Source organism: Caretta caretta, chromosome 4, assembly GCF_965140235.1.
Source record: "Caretta caretta isolate rCarCar2 chromosome 4, rCarCar1.hap1, whole genome shotgun sequence".
NCBI classification, from domain to species: domain Eukaryota; kingdom Metazoa; phylum Chordata; order Testudines; family Cheloniidae; genus Caretta; species Caretta caretta.
Genome location: NC_134209.1, coordinates 101,590,875 through 101,613,568, shown reverse-complemented (window position 1 = coordinate 101,613,568; position 22,694 = coordinate 101,590,875). Strand labels below are relative to the sequence as shown.

Genomic DNA, 22,694 nt, shown 5'->3' with positions numbered 1-22,694 from the left:
ATTCAAGGGGTTCTGGAATTAATGTTCTGGTCTGGGTCCATCTTTAAAGTAACCACCAACCCCTGAACCCATGGGAACATGTTTTGGGATGAATTTTAATATTCTCAAAGATGTGGGTAGCCATAAAATATGTCCAAATAAAACTAACAGCAACTCTTCAAACAAAAATCCCCTCTGTGACCAACTCCATGCAAAATGACAGGAAACAACAGGACTTTAACAATTGTCTCTAGTGTAAACACACAGTTAGAATTAAAAAAAACAGAGGAACAAAACTTTAGAGAACATTTTGTCTCTGCTGCTGAAACTAAGAGCCAACTAAAGTCTGTCTGGCTTATGAAATTTTAAAAATTCAAGTAGATACCCAGTCTTTTGGCTTGATTCTGTTACCACTGAAGTCACTGGGAATTTTGCCATTGGTTTCAATGGGTGCAGTTTCAAACGATTAGAGAGCCTGGGAGGAAAAAGCCTGTTGATCTGGAAGCAGAGTGATATATACTGTACTAAAATTAACTGGAAAAGTGGATTCAATCTGCATTCATAAGTAAGAATAAGACTGCCTGTATCTGAATAACTCTATGTAGATTGTATACTTGTACCACATCTTTTAATCCATTCTATTGCTTTCCAAAAAGTATGAGACAGTAAATAAATAAAAAAAATACATAATCAAACTAGAAAAGTGTATGAATATATTTTTCCTGTAGTCACAAGAAGCTATAGGATCAACCTTCCTATAACAACAATAGGAATCCTCAGAAGTTAATTTTTCCACCAAATCATAGACCAACTGCAGGGCTGACAACAGGAATGAGGGAAAGGGGGAAAATTGTACCAGGATCCCAAGCTCAGGGGGCCCTTCAAAACATCTGTAACGTCTGTGTAAATAAAATGAAATGGGAGTGAGTGGGACCCCAGTGAACATGATGTTCCAGGGCCCCAAATTTCTCTCAGTGGCCTGACCCACTGTAAGATTTTACAAATAGGGTATTTTGTAGTTCTGCTCAGCTAGTTAGGGCAAAATCCTGGCTTAAGTGGGAATTTCCCTGAGTAAACACTGAATATAAATTTAGGATTTCATCTCAAAAGTTTAAAGGGACATTGTCAATTTAAAAACCAGCCTTTGGTATTTTTTTAACCTACTATTGTTACTAGGGTTATTATAACTTAAATACATTAGAGCAAAACACTGTTTTTCAGTTTTTCCCATTGTTTCTTCACTTTGTGCAAGATTCTGATATTGTTACTCTGCAAGTAGTCTTATTTAGTTCAAGGAGACTTTCTGTGGAGTACAATGCTACTCCACATGAACAGGGGCAGCTGAATCTGGTCCTATATGCATTTGACAGCACTTTATATCAATTTCCACTGTTCTCCCAGAATAGCCAGTTTCCCTGTTGTTTGCATGGGTCTTTCACACAGCAACAAGGGAGAGCAAAACATTTTTTAAATAGGAAAGTGTGATTGAAAAACTACAAAAATTGGCAGGGAACTCACTCTTAGGTATATTAGGTGGAACTATTTTACTCATTTTTCAAACTGACTAGTTTTCAAGTTGACATCCTTTTAAAATCCTGAAAAAAAGCCTGATAATGTACAGTGTGTTGTTAGCAAATACTTTGACCATTAAATGACATTCTTAGGGATGCATTAGCACTATTTGATCTTAACTTTGCCACTTGTGAGTTATGCAGTTATCCCTAACTCATGGAATAATGAGGCAAATTCACTGTCCACAGTTGCAGCAGCCTCTATATATACTTAACTGTTTATAAATACGATGGCTTGAATGAAAAGGGTGTAAGATTAGTTAATGAGGTGTCTAACTATATATAATAACTGCAAAGTTTGGGACAGGTTAGTCATGTTTACAAAAATGTATTTTTGGAAAATAATATACTCAGTCCAAGAAGTGAAATTATACAGGAATATCCACATTTCTCAGGTGGCAGAACAGATTCACATATTTATACATATCTATCGATCTATTAGCGTGTAAAAATATCAACCACCCCAATGCTTACGGTTTCACAGTTCAAACATCTAGTTTCGTTAGTCAGTGTTCCCTGAAAAATCTCATGCACCCAGGTGAGTTCTTGTTTATTGTTCTCTTCAGCTTCATTCATGATGCCATTTTTTAGTTTCCCATTTTGCTTTTCCTGCTTCTTCTCCTCCTGCAGGATGTCTGCAATGGTGTTTAGCAAGTAATTTAAAAATTCATGTGCATCTTGCTGCATGTAGTTGTCAAAGAGATCTGCAAAGGAGAGAGGCAGAATTGTCTCTTTCTAAAGTCCCTTTGCTCCGTGCAGGAAAGGATATACTGACATTCAGGTTTTGCTCCCAAATACAATTACAAGCCCCAATTCAGGAACGTACTTACAAACGTGCCTAATTTAAACTTGTGAGTAATCCCACTGAGTTCGTGCTCTATGTTAGGAACGTGCTTAATTGGGGCGATAACAAACATGGGTGAGGATTGAGGGTGGGAGAGTCTGAAAGATGGGGGGGCTTTTTCAAAGAGATATTGTTTTCCCACAGTAATTTGGTGAGTGCATTGCTCCTAAAAACATTTCCTGAATCTTTGTTTCTGTCAATAAAGCTCAATAAATCATGGGCCAGATGGTGCGCTCACATGCCCAGTCACAAACCAGAAGGAAACTCATGGGAGGCATCTCTGTGATGATGTCATATGAGATGTTCCTATTTCAGAATTTCCTTTGAATTTTTCCATCAGCAGCTTGGTTTGCCCCTATCCCGCTCTCTGTTGAAGAAGCAGGAACTTCTGTTCCCCAAATATATGTATTTTTATCTCCTACAACCCCCTCCAGCCAAGATACATGTGAATCCCTTCCCAGGGCGTTCCTTCAGAGGCACAGGGCTATCTGTGTGTAGACCCTTTGCATTGGCTCTTGGGCCACACCCACTGATATGGCGACCGTGCAGAATGAAGCTATGTTACCAGGACTGCCTCCGCCTCTGGTGCCCTTGAACCCACTTAGAAGGGAATCTCCCCAGAAGGAGTGGGCACTGTTTCTCCTGTGAAGTCACTATTTCTGGGAATGGGAGGAGCAGCAGATGCAGCTCACTGCATGCGTGCACATACTGAACCCCAGGATGTTTTGGGCTAGTGGATCTGTACTATCCACAAACCTACTGGTCACAGCACATTCATTCTTCCAGCTGCCCAAAATATCCATCTCCATCGTACTGTATAGAAAGCCACTGCAGAGCACTCCTCTGCAATGTGCAGAGCCCCTCATCCATACCCAACTGTCTGTTGCTGGCTTTCTACAGCCTGCCCCTCCGTGCAGTGGAAATATCAGTAGGGCAGCTGTGCACCCATGGAAGATTTGGCCCTTAATTGCAAATCCTAGTATGGTTATTGCCAACTACAACATTACAGACACACACACACGCACACATATATGTATACACTAAATAATTAATATTTAGGAAACAGAGAATTAAAAGCTTATTACAAATCTAACCTGATTGACTGATTAATTTGACCACACTGCTAGGCATTACATGAGTCTCTGAAAAGAATCAGAGTTTGCACTCACCGTTCTCCTTTCGTAACCTTGAAATGAACTTCTTTGGTGGAATCACTCCAACTTTTTTCTTCTGAGTAGCAATACTGTGGAAAAGGTCTGCCAGGCATGTCAAGAGGTTTTCCTTCTTTTTCTGTTGGGCCTTGTATGCCAACACATTCTCCCGAAATGGCCGGCAAAAATACAATGCCTGCAGCACAGAGTTACAGTAGCAGGTGTTCCCAAACTGCCAATGTAAAAGCAAAAATGCCCTGAATCCCTATGCAAGGTAATATAAACTAATCACTTCATCCAGCCTCCACAATCTGCATCCCCAGTAGAATACCCCACCAATTACCACGCAGCTGTTGCCTGAATATAGGTTCAGTACCATTTACTGGTTGTCATGCAGCAAAAACAAACTATAAATATTAAAAATTCTTAACTTGCTAGGACTGACCATAAAAGCTCCAAATGTAGGGCATCGGTTAGATGGTATTCATTGCAATGAGAGTATCTTTGATAAGTGTTCCTATAAACCAATATGCTCTGGAATGGCCCACTCCTGTTCCTCTGAAATCAATGGCAGAACTCCCAGTGACTGCAGTAGGAGCAGAACTTAGATCAGTTTCATTCGGGACACGAAAAACACCCTTTAGACTGGATGCTTTCATCAGGTGAATAATGCTTTCTGACAGATACACCTAAGCATATGCCAAATTTTAACTCCATTCCCATGGACTTTATGCATCCTGATTTTAAAAAGTAAATATCAAAGTGGGGTTTTATAGCTAGAAAAAGATATTATTTAACTTTACTTGGGGTCAGGGAAAGAAGTGGTTTATAAAATGTTAAAACTACTCGGATTTCACTAAGCTGTTCTCCTCAAAGGGTAGATGTCCTAAAATGTTTGACTTAGCAGCAACCAACTTTCAACATATTAGCTAAAATTTCCCCTGGAACACTAGGAGCACCCTCCCAAATTCTAACCTTAAATCAGTGCTGCACTGGAGAGCATTGAAATTAAAGCAGCATCAAACCATAAAAGAGTCTATATGGTTCTCATCACAATCGCTCAATATAAAACAGGAAGTATATGGTTCACCGCACAGAAATGGTACTTACATTGACCAACCCAAAGTAGTGTTCATTGATTGGAAACTGCTCTGGACCAATGTCTTTTTCCAGAGCAGAGGCATTGGTGCCCTAAAAGGGGGGGAAAAAGCCAATTATCCTCCATTTCAGATTCCAAAATAAAGTTATGAATAATCATCAGATGGAAACCATTTCCCCTTTCCTGGGAAAAGCTAATCAAGCTAAAGCTGGCGTTAGGAATGGACAATCTGGGAGCTGCTCAGGCCAACAAAGATATTTGCATTTCTAGATAATTGCCTGGCTATAATTGGGGGGAGGGATAGCTCAGTGGTTTGAGTATTGGCCTGCTAAAACCCAGGGTGGTGAGTTCAATCCTTGAGGGATCTGGGGCAGAAATTGGGGATTGGTCCTGCTTTGAGCAGGGGGTTGGACTAGAGGACCTCCTGAGGTCCCTTCCAATCCTGATATTCTATGATTCTATGATCCTGTAGTCTCAAGTAATGGTTGATTTCAGGTGAGCAGGACACTGTATTGATAGTCTCCCCACCATAACTTCCCTGCATGAAGGAGTTCATGCGGTTTGAGGAGAGGCAGAGGAAACAATGTTCATTAGTTATATTCCCACTGAGACAAGTAAATGAAAAGCAGAGTGCAGGATCCTTCCTTTCTGAGTTGGAACTGACAACCACATAGTTCCCTCTACCCTTATCTATTGATCATTCTATCATCCAAAAGCCCAGTCTATCTCCCTGCTGTATATAACATGCCAATATTTTAAGGCCAGGAGGAACCACTGTGACTGCCTCATCTACCTGCATAGTACAGGCTATGGAATTTCACCAAGTGAATTCTGCATCAAGCCCATAACTACAGCATATCTTTAAGAAAGACATCCAGTCTTGATTTAAAGACTTCGAGTGATGGAGAATCCACCACATCCCTAGGCAACCTGCTGCAACACATAATAACCCTCACGGTTTAAAAATTGCACCTTATTTCTAGTCTGAATTTGTCTAGTTTCAGCTTCCAGCCATTAGATCTCATTGTGTCTTTTTCTGCTAGATTAAGCAGCCCTTTATTAGATACAGTCCTCTAATATCAGGTACTTAAAGATTGTGATCCGTCACTTTTCAACCTTCTTGTGGTTAAACTAGTCTCATTATAAGGTAGATTTTTGTAATTATTATTGTAGTTCTTTTCTGAATCCTTTCTAATTTGTCAACATCTTTTTTGAAACTGTGGACGCCAGAACTGGACACAGTTATTCCAGCAGTGATCTTATTAATGCCATATGGAGTGATAATGCCATCTCCCTTTTTCTATTCGATATTCCTGGGTTTATAAATCCAAGGATTATGTTAGGTCTCTCAACCACTGCTTGGCACGTGGAGCTCATGTTCAACTAGTTATCCACCATGGTCCCCGAGTTACTTTCAGAGTCACTGCTTTGCAAAGTACAGTCCCTAATTCTGTAAGGTGACCTCCATGGATCTATCTTGCCTGGGATCAGTGTCAGGCTAATCAGCCTATATTTCCCCGGGTCATTCCTTTTACCCTTTTTAAATGTTGGCACAACATTAGCTTTTTTCCAGGCCTCTGGAGCTTCCGGAGGGTTCCAAAATTTGTTCAGTACAAATATTACTGCCTCAGAGAGCTCTTCGGCCAATATCTTTAAATATGCCAATTATAGGTTTCAGTAATTTTTTTAATGTTACTTTTTTTTCTAAAAAGTCTGATCTAAATTTCTGTACTACTCCCATCATCAGCCAATTCCTTGTCATACTGGATTATTATCTCCTGTCACTCACTGCAAGAAGCTGTTTCTTTTCAGATGAATCAGCGGTCTGAAAATTGACACAGATGTTGTTGGTGACCCTGAAACCTTCCAAGTAAAACAACTTGCTTGAAGTTAGTAGCTTCCAATACAGTTTCAAATAACTTGCATGTCATATCCCTTTTTCAGACCCTTCCACCTCCCACACCGTTCATCTTAACTCCTGGGGGGCAAGTACATGTTTGAGTGTGTTAATATTTCCCAAATGTGCCACCTAAAAACAAAATACTTTATTTCATTTCTGTCAAGCCACAATGGGGCTCAGTTCTCCAGTTCGTTCTAGCAGAGCTCAGATGTAGAGGGTGTGCGGGTGGAGGAACAGGGAGCCAATTGTGGTTCCTTGATTGTCAGCCACCTTGCCACAGCAGAAGTTAGAGCAATAGGGGGTGTACTCCAACTTCTGCCACTAGCATGCAGTCACATTACACCAGTAGAGGAACAAGGGAAGTGGCCCCCTTTTGCCCCCCACAATTCCAGACATGCCTTTGTATTCTCCCTGTACTGTGGGGTGTTAAGAGAAGCTGGCACAGGAAATATCAAAATGAATTAAGTAGCTGCAATGCATTCACTGTTGAGACAGACTCCTATCAGAAACTCACATTTAATGACAAAAAAAGAGAAGTGTTCATATGAAATTGTTATTGGCTGCATCTCAAGGCAGAAGAAAATATGACATGCTGCATACATTGCAAACTCCACGTGAGGATAAGTGTACTTGCTGGGAATGACAGCCTCCATTTCTCAGCTACTACTCAACAAAGACACACTGATTTAGCAAAGCACAAAACAGCTGTTGCTGAGAGGGAGGAAAAGGTATTAATCTAAGATATATAAAAGGCTAGTAGGAAAGAAAACTGCCATCATTGTTGGTCGTAAAACTTTGCCTGATTTAAAAAAAGGTTCTCATGAGTAAGTCTGGAAGTATAACGTTTCTTTTGGAACTAAATTGTCTTTGGGTTGATAAGTTACTCAGATCAAAGCACAGGTATAAGGGCTCAGAAAAAACTGGCAGTTTAAGTTCATCTTATTGTCCAATAGACTTTCTTCTGTTAGGTGACTAGCATTCAAATCACCCCTGGACAAAGACAGTTCAGAACATTGTTTTAGCTTTGCAGAAAGTTTCTTGACCTATTAAAAAAAAAAGTCTAAAAGGCCTTAGGAAATAATGACCTGTAACATCCCACTTTTTTTGTAACCCACTGTGTAGAGGGTAGGTGTATCATTAAACCTGTAGAGGGCAAATGCTATGCTTATAAATTACTCCTGTAGGGTCCACTTGTCAATTCTCAAAGACCTGACTCCATGGTTTCTTATTTGAGAGAATGCCCAATGGCTCGGACAGATCTTCCTATTATTTAAAATATCTCCTAAACATTGTGAGAAACTGCAAGAATGAGGATTTAATAGATGAACCACCACTGAAAATCAAGTAGTCCATGATGTGCACTATCCAGCTGTGTATTGTGCAATCTGAGCTACCCCCTTCTGTTTCAAAAGTAGGCCTTGAACATGGCAATTATACACTATACTCTACATCATCTTTGGAGAAAATAAAACAGGGAGAGCCAAATTTAGCCATCGGGTAAGCTAACACAACATCCACTGATTTCATGGGGAGTTGTGCCAGCTTACATCAAGGGTGAATTCAGCTTGGTAACTACTACTTTAAGGTGCCTGAGAAGGTACTGTCAAAATTACATAGAGAGACTGGAGGCTGTAAACTGCTGAAAAGTCTAGAGAATTGATTTTTAACAGCAGATGCATTTCCCATACAGAGGAAGAAAGATCTATACAGCATACATTTAAAAAAAAAAAAACAAAAAACCTCCGACTTTACATTGTAAATGTTTAGGATAGGAAGGCTCCCCAATAAGCAATGGAGCTCAGAGAAGAAGGGAAAAGTTTTGACATATCCCACGTAGGCCATGTCTACACTAGGAACATGTATCATATTACAAGCATTTAACCAATGTTTCAACTAACATGATGTTAAACATGATTTCACCCCAGTGTAGAAATAGACAAGTCATGTTTAAAAAAACATGTTAGTCATTGTGATTAACCTACCCTAGAGTTATCCATGACCAATTAATAATTTTTAAATTATTACTGTCCTGGTTACACAGGGTTGCTAACTTTGGTTGGACAAATTCATGGAGATTTCTTTAATTAAAGAAAAATCTTTAATTCTTGAAGACTCCAGGAAAATCCTGGAGGGTTGGCAACCCTATGGTTATACTCAAAGCAAAATCATATTTATTAATATACTAATTAAACTGTATAATACCTTTTCCCACTGTAAACATGATCCTATTCTGTATCTCCACCAGGAATTTTGGCAAAGTTTTCCTAATATTGCTAATCCAATTCAGTTCCATCAGAAGTAGCAACGGTGGGAGTCCTAATTATAGACAAGGATCCTGCACTGAGGAGGCCCTACAGAGACAGACACAGGACTGGGATTTTAGGGTGTTAATTCCCAGACAGGATTCAGAGGCAACAGATTTGGTGAGCTGAACATATTTAGCTTAAAAGAAGAGTATGTTGCTAAAGGGGGCTGTGGTGACCAGAACTCAGCGCATGGAGCTCTTGGGAAACAGACAAAGTACGCTTATAGTTTGTAGTCTGGATGAAATCCTGGCCCCACTGAAGTCAATGGGAGTTTTGCCATTGACTTCACTAGAGTCAGGAGTTCACCTTTAGCATTTTGAAATTTACTGCTCATAAACCAGCATGGAAGGAACACAACTAGAGACTTTTGTCAAGTTTGTGTCAGTTTGCGTTAAACCAAGACTTCTGCAATAGAACCATAGCCCATGAGTGTACTTTAATCTTTTCTCTTGTTTTGTCCCTGGCCCTATTGCACTTGAGTTTGCTAAATATCATCTCAACTCAAATGGTTGATAATGATTTTTGCACTGGAGGGCCACGTGAAACAAGAAAGAATAGAAGATTTACTAAATTATGATTGTTCATTCTCAAAATTATTGTGGAAATAATGAAGCAAAGACCAATGTTTAGTTTATTGCATACATAAACCAACAGCCCCAAAAAAACCCAAACTGATGAACATGATTAAATCAGATTAGATTGTAAACTCTGCAAGGCAAGGAGAGAATCTTCTCATTTGTTTGCAAATACCTAGCATAGTTTTCAGAACTGTATAGTTAATTAGTTGTAATTACTTTGCCTCCTATTTTGATTATGAGTCTTCACATTCTACCCCTTATTTTATAGACTACCCTGGAACACTATCCAAGTATGGCAAATTTTTGATATGTACTCTTTGGAAGAAGGGCTTATCAGCTACCTCCAAGGTACAAAATACTGCCTTTTGGACAATGTAGTCTAGGTCATTACTGTACATAAGTGCAAGAGGCCAATTAGTTGAGAATCTCAAGAACAAGACTAAAAACTGAATTCTTCTCATGGAAGTATGTGCATAGCTCCCACTGACTTAAATGGCAAAGAACAGCTGTCTACGGAGATACTGCAAGATTTGTGTTATGTCTGGTCTGATTTCTTCATTAATCATTTAGAATAGAGTAATACCAGTCATGATAGAAAAATTATATAAAGAATCTGATATTAAAAATATGGGCAAAAATATAACAATATTTGTTTTTGAAAAATATAAACTAATGTATCTTGGCTAAAATAATTAAAATCCAGATATTTATTGGGAGTTAAAAAATGGAAACCAGTGAATCTGAAAAACTAGGGACAGAGGATGCAAATTAGATATGATTTTGCAGTGTGATAAAGTTAAGCACATGCACATTTGCTCTAAATACATGAATAGTTCTACTAAAGTCAATCCAGAGGGAAAATTAAAAGTTTTTTTAATGTTCACTTCAGGGAGCCCAACGAATAGATATTCTTCTGAGAAAATAATATATTAGAACTGTAAACTCAATATTAATGACCATGGAGAAATAAAAGGGAAGATGAGAAATAGTAATAGGGTTGCTACTGCAAGAGAAATGAAAAGTATAAGAACATAAGAAAATGATCATGAAAGACACAGATAAAAGTAAATTGTGAAAACAAACATTTAACAAATAAATATATAAGGAGCAAGAGATTAATGAAAAGAAACTGCCACTGAGAGGAAGTAAGGGTCAGACATGGCTAGGAACGAAACAACACCTTTTTGCCTTACTGTTCATTAGGGAAAGTGAGCAAAACATGCTAGAAGTCAAGAAGTTTTCTGGGGGGAAGAACATGAAAGCTTAAAACAAATGAAGGGTGACACCAGAACTGGTAAAAGAGAAATTATAATAAAACTAGAAATGGCTGCAGGGCCAGGCAGCCCTCATCTCAGAATTTTGAAAATGGTAGTCTATAAGAGGGGAGGAGAAAGAAAGAAAGAGATGTAGACCTTTCTTTCTGTGTGTAGCAAGCCAGCCTTGTCTGCTAACAGCAGTGCAATGTAATAGGGAGGAGAAAGAGCTATTGTGTGTAAAATCAGAGCTCAGCTCCCAGAGTCAACCTGAGCAGAAAGGGAGTGCAGACAAGAGAGAAAAGGAGTACTTGTGGCACCTTAGAGACTAACCAATTTATTTGAGCATAAGCTAACACGGCTGTTACTCTGAAACCAGACAAGAGAGAGTGCACCCTACATCCCACTCAAGCTATTCCTCCTAACAGACACACAAAGTAGCACTGACAAGAGTTAGGCCTCATCTACACTCAGGAACAACTCATTTTCACCCATCAGTGACCAGCAATCGGTATAGGAGTAGTAGCACCGACAAGGGCAGGCTGGAGTATAGCTGTTTGAAAAACAGAATTCCCATACCACAGGAAATTCCAAGAGTTCCAGATTTTATTTCATCCCAAAATGGAATGGAAAGTTGAAATTCAGAAATTTTCATTGAACAAAATATTTCAAAAAATTTCATTTCAACTTCAGAGCAATGTTCCATTTTGATAAGATCCAAAGGTTTTGTTTTGACTTTCATTTTGACTTTTATTATACGATATTATAAAATATAAGATAAACGTCAAAATTATCAAATTGAAATGAAACATTTTGATAATTTCCCATATAATATTTTGATGAAATCAACACATTCAAACAAAAGTTTTTATTTAATCAAATTGGCATTTTCTGATGGGAAAACACTCCAATGGAAAATTTTCAACCAACTCTACAACTGAGTGATTTGGGGTTTGCCCCTGCTGGGAGAATGAAAAGAGATGAGCCAAACATATTTCAAATGGGTGCAAGGAAGGAAGAAGTGAACTACAGATCTATAAGGTGGGAAAGCTGCAGAAGGAGCTTGATCACAATTGGTCACAGGCAGCTGAACCGTCTCCTGAGCAGCTGTCACTGCCTGGACTCCCCCAGCTCTGGTTCCAACAGGAGGCTGCTTCCCAATGTCTCCTTCCCCATCCTTGATGCCTCTGAGCCCAGTAGAAGCAGGTTCAGCTGCCTCTCCCCTCAATCACTGCTCTCTGATGCTCTGAGATCAGAGGAGAGAGTCTCCTTCTCCACTGCCTACTGCCACTGCTGAGCCTGCAGCACCAACATCCCAGAGGATAGGTAGCAAGCAAGCTCAGAGAGGTAAGGCAACTGCCTAAAACTGGGTGGGGAAAAGGGGTGGAGAAAGAAGAGGAGTGTAAGTGTCCATAAGGAGAAGGCAAGAAATTCACAAGACAGGGCAGGGAGGGAAGATGGTCATAGTGGGAACGCACATGCACAGAAAGGTAAGTTAATGAACAGACTGACTGACAAGGTAGTTCAGCCCTTGTCACCCAATGAGTTTGACACCCCTGTTTTAAACTAACTGATTAGGGACAACATAGAACAATTGCAAAAGTATGGAAAAAGGAAAGAGGAAAAGTATGGATAGTCTTCTTATCATATGCACAACATGCCTCAGGTGGCACATGACCAGGATTCATCACCAAATTTGATCTGCTGGTTGGCTCATTAGCTTCCCCAGCCTGGGCTGGGTACTGACAGGGAATGTGACGTGAACGCTGATCCATGCCCCCCAGTATGGATAGTGAAAATTATTAACATGGAATTATACAAGGTCTCTTATTTTTCCCTCACCAGCATCCTTCAAAAATGTACCAGTTTTTCCTTTCAGTATCTCCAAACTATATCTCTGCCTAAAATGAAGGGGCTGGAGAGGGAAAAGTAAGTTTTTAAAATAAAGTTGTGTCAAAATTGAGGCCAAAGTTTCTAAATGTGGTTGCCTAAAATTAGGGACCTACTACATGTGGTTTGATTTCTCATAGGCGATGAGCATATACGTGTGTGTGTGTGAGTGTGTGTGTGAGAGATACCGACCAGAAACCTGGGCAAGGAAGAAAAGATGCTTAATTATTTGTACTGTACTCTCATTTATAGAGATGGCATTCAGAATAGTGGCAGCAGAAGTATATGAGGAGTTTTTCTATCTCAGAATCAGAATTCATGACAGAGTAAAGTGGACTGTATTATTTACAATCCAGAAAAGAATATAGCAGATAGTGAAAAGAAGTTAATCAACCTTCAAAGTATATCAGCCTGCTTTTTTCTAATGTTATAATAAGTGCATTTTATGGCACTTATTATAATAGCTGCAGCAGCAAAACAACTAACCAAAATACTGTAATTTCTTTTGGCTGAGCAAAGCTCATCAGAAGAAACAAGTCATATGTATAAAAATTATGCACACTGGAGACCGCACTTCTAAAAACTGGAATCTAAATTGTGCCTGCAACTATATTTTCACAACTAAATGTTCACAGTGCTTCATTAATCTACCCATAAATAATTTCAGATAGCTAGTTTATTGCCTAGACAGTGAGAGACTGCCCAAAGTTTTTCTTGTTAGAAGAAATTTCCAAAATTAAAATGGTCACATCATCTGTTCTATAATAATTTTAACCACTATCAAGTATAATGTCAATTTAAAACTCATGGTACTAACCTCTGCACCTCAAGTATACTTGTGTTGCAGAGAGCAGAACCTGGCTCAGAACCTGTGTTTATAGAAATAACTAGAATTTTCATCGTTTCCAGAATCTAACATTTTTCAAACTTGTCCCTGTAGCTAAGATCCTGGTATTGCTAACTCCCATCATTCAAACAATCCTGACACTTTTAAAAATAATAAAATATTGAGTTATTTTTAATCTGACTTCTGGGTTTTGAGCTTTTCATGGTTTCAAGCTTTCCTCCACAACCACAAGGGCTAGAAGCTTAGTTTTTTAATGAAAACTGGGATTCTCATGCATTCACATAACTCCTGGAGCTGGCCTGGGACTTTAAGAAAAGCACCAGTTATTGTGAGACTTGATAAAATCTTGAGTTGGAAAAACTAAAGCCATGCTTATATAGAGTAGAAAACCAAATTAACTTGAAGGGGGTTTTTTGTACTGTAACTTGTTACTGAACTCATATTTATACATATTTATACATTGTATAGGATTACCAAACAAACATGTCAGAGTCTACTGTAACTACAATGTATGTGACATCTGTGATACATTGTATGACAAGAGATCCTCACAAGTTGTGTCATGCTACCAGGATGCATGAAACTGACATATCATCTTTCAGTGGAGATCAGGTGGTTTCAAACACTATTGAAAAATGTTGGGAAGGAGATATAAAACCTGCTTTTAGCAGGACAACACAAAGGTGTATTTCTCTTGTTCAGAGCAGAACAGAGCTTGTCAGGTCTCCCTATACAAAAACAAACAAACAAACATATACATTTAATAAATTATTAGATGTAGTTCTTACACAAGACAGCAACATTCTCTATGCTGCAGCCTGAGCTGAACTCAGAGTCCTAGGCCAAATCAGAAGGCCATCAACAGAGAAACGCACTGCAGAGGATTTCAGTAACAGTCTAAAAATTCCAACATGCTTATTCACCTCTGGACCAAACATTCGATGCTCTAGTCACACTGGTTGTCTTCAAGGGTCTTTACAGAAGAGGATTACAATGCAAGTTTAATATGGGTACAATATGAGTAAATACAGGTACTAAAAATAAAAGTCCCTAATTTCACCTGGACTCCCTTCAGCTGGGGTATCATTAAGGCATGGACATTCCCTAGAACCAAGTTTCTCAAATATATCATACTATTCTTCCCCAAGCAATATTGCTAATAAACACTTTTATATCACCTAACATGATTAGAGCACTGTACACACATTTGACTAACAACTTTTCATAGCATCTGTCAGGCATGTAAGAAGAGAGAGTTGGACTCCCCTACAATACATCTGAGCAGAGCGGGTGGATCCCACCAGTCACACAAGAGTCCCATTCACTTCACTGGAGCACCACGTGAATGCAGGGGTACACCTGTGCAGAACAAGTTGCAAAATCAGGGCTTTAGACCTCACCTACCAGTGATGACAATTTTGTTTCTAATTGTGGGGACAGTACAAAGACAAAGCACGTGGCCTTTATTGGTCTGTTTTGGAAGTTGTGGGTTTATTTGTTTAACACCTGGACAGGGATATCTGCTAAGTTCTTTTACTGGATCACTTCTGCTCAGTTAGTGTTGCCAACTCTTTTGCTTTGGGCTCAATAAATGAGGACTCATCTATTGAATATGCAGTACTAGATTTTTATTTTTTTTTAAACAAGTTAAAATATTCTCCTTCACACACTTGTTTCTCTACACTTGTTTTGGCCTTCCTGGAAGAGGTCAGTGCCTCGCCATAACCAGGAGACCAGACTTACAATTTGACATACTATACCCTCAGGCAGCCAATTAAATCATAACAAGCATTCTTCCTGCGACTCTGACTAACCCAAGTTAGATCCAGCCAATTTCACGCTGTTAATTCTCACTGTATTCATTTAATCTAGAGACCAGCATTTAAAAATTTCCAAACAAAAAATCCTTGATTAATAGAGGGTTAGAATCCAAAACCTATAATCCATCATTACATGACAAATATTTATAGCAGTGTAGGTGAGCAAACACCAAGTAAGCAAGGGTTTTTATTCCGTGCATTCTGTGTACACACCTTCAAATGGAAGGGGAACTAGAAGGATAAAGGGAAAAGAACAGAGTGAATTTTTAAAATTCCTTTCAACTAGGTAATGAACTCCAAATATATTTCTCCTTTAACTGGTTAATTCTTAGGCCAAAGAAGAATTGAGCCATTTGGTATCAAGCACTGAGATATGGTCTGGGATTAAGACCTGGGCATTAATAGTTCTAGCTGGAATTTATAATAACCGATCTCTAGGGTTGACTTAAATCAATCTTCATTCACCCTTCTCCAATCCCACTCTTAGTGCCTTTTTCTCTCCTTTGGATTTTATGCATTTTGTTCTTGTCTTCCCTCCATTTTATTTGTGTCAGTCTCTCTCCTCCCTACTTCTTACTTCTCTTGCCCCTCTGTTTTGGAAGCCTTTTATGATCCACATGCCTCCCCCTGCAACAGGCCACCCACTGCAGCAGTCCTCCCATATGGGGTTGACATAGCTTCCTCTGGAGTCCATTGATAGAGCTCCTTCGTTCAGCTGAAAGTCATTGGTAGAGAAACAAAGCATTGTTGCAACCCCAATACCATGAAGGGAGCAAGAAACCAAACTTGGTCCTGAACATGAGGCTTCACTAGACCATCCCCTTCTTCTGTTCTTGTGTCTCTTTCCTGTTTGAGAGCCTAATTCTCCTCTTTAGTCCTACACTCGAAGGATGCTACTTGTACAGCTGCCTACTGATGGTGGCAAGAGCAAGTAAAACTGATGCAAGCCTAGTTGGTTTTGCTCTGTGGTTCTTCTAGACCTTGGGGAAAGCACAAATGCATCCCTTTAAAATAATGTGGGTAGGTGGGGGTGGAAACATAGGATTCTTAAGACATCATGCCAATGTTAAACTCTTGTAGCCCTCTAACAATCTCCAGCTTTGTTTCATGCGGTGCTGTAGCATGCAGTCTAGGCGTGATCGCACCCACCATTCATCAAACACTGAAAACTGAAGCCTGCCTATAGGGTAAGGTAAGTAACTCCAGGTTTTCTCCCCAAATACTGTATGGTTTCCTATATATTTCTTTGTAGTATACTTGCCTCCTATTCCACAGGGTTAAAAAAACAAGAACAATGAAAACTTTAGGAAACCACATTGGGGAGGGGAGGCAAGAACTCAGATTATTTTACCCTAGGGATTCTCAACCTTTTTCATAATGTGACCCCTAAATTCAATCCTCCAGTAATGCACCTCAGAACAGGTGCTCCAAAGGTGGCAATGAGGACCTTGGAAAAGTGGGGGTGGGGACATTCCTAGCACTGGTTGCAAGTGACTATCAAACCGACTTCAGCATAAGACTGGAGACATTGAATGGGAGCAGACTTACAACCCTCACCCCCTTGGACAACTGCTGGTGACCCCCAAGGGAATCATGAGTCACAGGTTGAGAACCACTGCCTTACCCTATAGGCAGGCTCCATTCTCCAGTGCTGATGAATGGTGGGTGTGACATCACCAGCAAAGGGCATGCTGGGGCACCACATGGAAGGAAGCTGGCAACTGCATGTAACTGTTCTTGCAGAACCTGAAAACAAGGGGGGAAAACATAAACTACAACAACAAAGGGTGTTGAAATGTGTTCTTAGCCTATTTATTTTGGGCATTTATCACCTACCCCATAAATTGCTTTTCGCAGCAAGTCCATTAAAACCTTTGAGCCCTTAAACTATAACCAAACGAATCTTAAAAATCCAAAGACAATGTGGTCTAATAAGCAAACCCCAAAATCTGTAGAGTCAAAATGAAAACCATATTCAAATGTGTAAAGAAATCTTCCTGTCATATCTTATAGGGGCTAAAAGCAGCAAGACCCAACACAAACTGAAATGAAACAATGTTTTAAATGTATTTTTCTTACCTTTTAGACTGGGGGTGGGGGGCCTTAAGCGTTTCAAAAATATAACAGAAACATCTTGGGCCAAAGCCAATTCTCATTTACTGTATATCCCCTGCAATCCCCATTGGTGTATAAAATCAACAGATTCTGATCCTGTGGCCGTTTTCAAAAATGGGTGCCTACGGCTAGGCTCCTAAATCCACAGTCATAAGCCTAAACAAGTGACTTGATTTTCAAAACAGCTGAGCACTACTTGCTCCTGTTGACTTCAGCAGGAGTCTTTGGGTGCTCAGTGGATTTTAAAATCAGGCCACTTTTTTTGGAGCCTCAGTATGGATTTAGGAACCTACTTTTAGGAATCCAGTTTTAGAAATATTGGCTCAAGTGTTTAATTGGGGCCACAAGGTGGGGACACAAGCTGCAAAGTTGTCAGCCTGTGTAAATGTCACAGGACAAAGGATGAGACCCTCCACTGTTCTGAACTCCTTGCCATACCTAGATGCAGTGGGGTGGCTGGACAGCTGAGCTCTGAACTCTCCCATCGTTGGGGTTTGGGGAGACAGGATGAATGTCTCCATTCAATGCAAGGAGTCAGCAGAAGCTCTTCAAGCCATTGACTACCCTGTTTTGAATTAAATCTCATGCTTATCTTTACATGGCCTTCACCCACTCCCAGATCTCACCAGCCTCCAGCGAGGGGATTAGACAGGAATAGCCATTAACTTGACTCCCCGGTGCACCTGGAGAGGAGTCTCCTCCCTGCCCCTTCCCTCCGCCCATTCTGATGTTGCCCCCTGGGGGTTGTCGAGTTGCGACCCCCGCCCCTGAAGCCAGCCTGCAGGTCAGCGAGTACTCACCATATTACAGATGGAGGCGATGTTTCTGACAGTCATTAGTCTAAAGGTTGCAGTGATCCCACACCGCCATCTTTATAAGGTAAAAACAGACATGCTCGTGGTTGGAAGATCGCGGGGAGGGGAGGAGGAGGACCCGAGGTTACGCTGGGGGGGCTGGGAGAAAAGTCGGCGCAGGGGGGTAAACACCCGCTGAACCCCCCTCTGCAGCAGGGGGGCAACTAGCGGAAAGCGCCTCGACTCCTCCCGCTCCTGCCTCAAAGCCCAAGAGCCGGCGGCGGGCGGCGGCGGCTGCTCCTCCGAAGGGCTGGCCGGCAGATTTAACAGCGCTGCCCCAGCAGCCGCAGCAGCATCCCTCCCGCCCCCGCTCCGCTCCGCTCCGCTCGCTCCCCCTTTACTGCATGGGGAGATCAGCCGCGCCGCTGCGCCAGCCAGGGCCGTGTTAATCGCCCCCTTCCTCCGCCTTCCCCGGCGGCCGCCGCTGCCGCTCTTCGCTCCATTGCAGCGCGGCGCCCGGTGATCAACTTTGACAGCGCCGGCGACGGGCAGGTCGGCGCTGGTAATTGGCGTGCCCCGGCACCAACCGGCAGAGCGCGTCCCGCGGAGGCGGCTGGTGCAGCAGCCAATGCGGTGCATGGGCGGAGAAGGCGATCGCTCCCTCCTCGCTCCCCGCGGCTCTGGCGGGGCTTCCGGGCGTTCCGCACTCCGCAGGCTGAAGGGGCCCTGGGCCCAGATCCGTAGGTGCTGGAAGTAGGGGTGGGGTGCGGGAGGTGCTGCAGCACCCCCTGACTTGGAGGGGTGTCCAGTCCATACAGGATTTACAGTTTGGTTCAATGGGGCAGAGCGCTCCAACTATACACATTGTCCCAGCGCCCCGCCCAGATCCTTTAGTTCTGACAAGTGCAAAAGGAAATTCCCGCTGAATTGAAAGGGACGAAAGGATCTGGCTGAGAGCCCCAGGAAGGGGAAGAGCGCCCCGGTCCCCATTTGCGTCTATGATGTAACAACATAAAAGCACAAGGCAGAGCTGCTGAGGGGTGTTAGCTGGGGAAAGGTCGTTTGCTTTTAGATTTATTTGCTGCTTCAGTTGAGTTGTTTGTGATGTGTGCTAAGAGAAATACAAATTTTATTAAAGCTAATGTTAAATATATATATATATATATATATATATATATATATAATACATAGGTTGGGAAAAGTGTCTGTACATCTGGGTATAGTGCTTAGATTATCCACAAATATAAAGTTAGTTTTTAAAAGTCATACAATACATAGAGTACGTAATCAGCAATAACCCAAATTTTAGGTGACTAGATTTAACAATACAGTTTAGATATTATAATCTGAATACTCGGGTACATCACTCATGAGAAGTTGTACAGAGATTTGCTTGTGGAAAGCAAAATATATCAATGAGTGGAGATTGTCCCTCCGTAATTGAGAATTAGGTTAGTTGTCTATTTAGAAAATACAATCCGTGCCTACTTAGCTGACCTATACAGTCCACAGATATTTGTGTGAAATACAGTAATATGTACCAATGTTTTGAAGGCTTAGGGGGCAAATGTATAGATTGCAATATATAGATGTATAATGATAATTATTAGGGCTGTCAATCACAGTTAATTTATGCCATCAATGCAAAAATATTAATTGCAGTTTTAATCACACTGTTAAACAATAGAATACCAGTTGAAATTTATTAAATATTTTTGGATGTTTTCTACATTTTAAAATATATTGATTTCAGTTGCAACACTGAATGCAAAGTGTACAGTGCCCACTTTATATTATTATTTTTATTGCAAATATTTGCACTGTAAAAGTGATAAACAAAAGAAATAGTATTTTTCAGTTCACCTCATACAATACCATAATCCAATCTCTTTATCGTGAAAGTGCAACATACAAATGTAGATTTTTTTATTATGTAACTGCACTCAAAAACAAAACAATGTAAAACTTTAGAGCCTACAAGTCCACTCAGTCCTCCTTCTTGTTCAGCCAATCACTAAGACAAACAAGTTTGTTTACATTTATGGGAGATAATTCTGCCAGCTTCTTCTTTAAAATGTAACCTGAAAGTAAGAACAGGCATTCACATGGCACTTTTGTAGCTGGCATTGCAAGGTATTTACGTGCCAGATATGCTAAACATCTGTATACCCCTTAATGCTTCGGCCACCATTCCAGAGGACATGCTTCCATTCTGATGACGCTCATTAAAAAAATAATGCATTAATTAAATTTGTGACTGAACTCCTTGGGGGAGGATAGTACGTCTCCTGCTCTGTTTTACCCACATTCTGCCATATATTTCATGTTACAGCAGTCTCGGATGATGTCCCAGCACCGGTCGTTCGTTTTAAGAACACTTTCATTGCAGATAGGACAAAATTCAAAGAAGGTACCAATGTGAGATTTCTAAAGATAACTACAGCACTCGACCCAAGGTTTACAAATCTGAAGTGCCTTCCAAAATCTGAGAGGGATGAGGTGTGGAGCATGCTTTCAGAAGTCTTAAAAGAGCAACACTCCAATTCGGAAACTACAGAACCCAAACCACCAAAAAAGAAAATCAACCTTCTGCTGGTGGCATCTGACTCAAATGATGAAAGTGAACATGCATCGGTCTGCACTGCTTTGGATCATTATCGAGCAGAGCCCCTCCTTAGCATGAATGCATGTCCTCTAGAATGGTGGTTGAAGCATGAAGGGACATATAAATCTTTAACCCATCTGGCACATAAATATCTTGCAATGCGGGCTACAACAATGCCATGTGAACACCTGTTCTCAGTTTCAGGTGACATTGTAAACAAGAAGTGGGCAGGATTATCTCCTGCAAATGTAAACAAACTTGTTTGAGTGATTGACTGAACAAGAAGTAGGACTGAGTGGACTTGTAAGCTCTAATGTTTTACATTGTTTTATTTTTGAATGCAGTTATTTTTTCTACATAATTCTATATGTTTTTGTACATAATTATATACACAATGCACAGTCAACCTGTGGAACTCCTTGCCAGAGGATGTTGTGAAGGCCATGACCATAACAGGGTTCAAAAAAAACTATATAAATTCATGGAGGATAGGTCCATCAATGGCTATTAGCCAGAATGGGCAGGAATGGTGTCCCTAGCCTCTGTTTGCCAGAAGCTGGGAATGAGCGACAGGGGATGGATCACTTAATGATTACCTGTTCTGTTCTTTCCCTCTGGGGCACCTGGCACTGGCCATTGTCGGAAGACAGGATACTGGGCTAGATGGACCTTTGGTCTGACCCAGCAGGGCCATTCTTATGTTCTTATATCTGTAAGTTCAACTTTCATAATAAAGAGATTGTATTACAGTACTTGTATGAGGTGAATTGAAAAATACCATTTCTTTTGTTTTTTATAGAACAAATATTTGAAATCAAAAATAAATATAAAGTGAGCACTGTACACTGTGTTCTGTGTTGTAACTGAAATCAATAAATTTGAAAATGTACAAAACATCAAAAAATATTTAAATAAATGGTATTCTATTATTGTTTAACAGTGCAATTAATCATGATTAATTTTTTGAATAATGCGCTTTATCGAGATTAATTTTTAAAATTTCTTGACACCCCTAATAATTATACATTCATTGTACTATAAGTATAACATTTAGCTTTACAAATATTAGCATTTGGTGAACATGTATGTATATACACATTCATATTTATATAGATATAGATAGATAGATATAAATGAAGATTAATATACAGGCTCACATACTTTATAGCACCTTCTATCCAAGGATCTCAGATCACTTTACAAGCATCAATAAATTAAGGCTCACAACACTCTGTGAGGGAGATTAGCACTGGTATAACAACTTTGCAGATGAGATAACAGGTACAGGATGTTAAATTACTTGCCTAAGTCCGCACATTAAGTCTGTAGGAAAAGCAAGAATGGAATTCAGTTATACAGACTCCACATCTTGGCTTTAACTCTCATTGCCTTCCTCTCCATTTTTTTAATTAACACACATTGTATAAATGATCACCAGAAACATTTTGCCATCTTATTGTTCCTCCTCTCTGTCGAGGGAGTGGTTCAAATGAAGAAAGAGAACTTTAAAAAAGAAACCATACACTGCAAACATCACTATGCAGATGTGAGGACATGTTTTCCCTATGCCCTCATTTTCAATGATAAAGAAATAAAAATCAGGAAATTAAGTATGGCAAATTTGCACTAGGGTGCCTTTTTGACCACAGCTTGATACTGGAGTATAGCACCTTCAATCTGTAGAGGTCTGAACCCGGCAGACCTTGCTTAGGCAAAACGTTCTGAAGTCAAAAGGAGTTTTTCCAGAGTAATGTCTTCAAGCATAGCAAGATCAGGCTTTAGATCGTTAATTAAAATCTGACACCAGTCAATAGTGACTGAAAAATTAAATCTTACCATCAAAATGCCATTAGGTGGCCTAAGTAAAATAAGTTGCTGGCCTTAGTCCAGTTTCTAGTGGACAGGTGCCCACGTTACAAACGTCACCATCAAAACTGGCATA

At 40.3% G+C, this 22,694-nt stretch overlaps 1 protein-coding gene across 3 annotated transcripts in view; it reads right to left on the bottom strand.

Moving 5' to 3' along the window:
- Window positions 1–18,693, bottom strand: part of USP46 (ubiquitin specific peptidase 46) — a 33,291-nt gene extending 14,598 nt beyond the window's left edge. The window contains exons 1-5 of one of the 3 annotated variants that reach the window (XM_048848323.2): window positions 18,154–18,693; window positions 16,863–16,984; window positions 4,656–4,736; window positions 3,564–3,777; window positions 2,025–2,254 (exon numbers count right to left, since the gene is read on the bottom strand). In XM_048848323.2, coding sequence (XP_048704280.1) covers window positions 2,025–2,254; window positions 3,564–3,777; window positions 4,656–4,736; window positions 16,863–16,943 — 606 coding nt within the window. In that variant the 5' untranslated portion in view covers window positions 16,944–16,984; window positions 18,154–18,693. The remainder of the gene's footprint in view (window positions 1–2,024; window positions 2,255–3,563; window positions 3,778–4,655; window positions 4,737–16,862; window positions 16,985–18,153) is intronic. The other 2 variants (XM_048848324.2, XM_048848326.2) reach the window with 2 other exon arrangements.
- Between the last annotated feature and the right edge of the window lie 4,001 nt (window positions 18,694–22,694).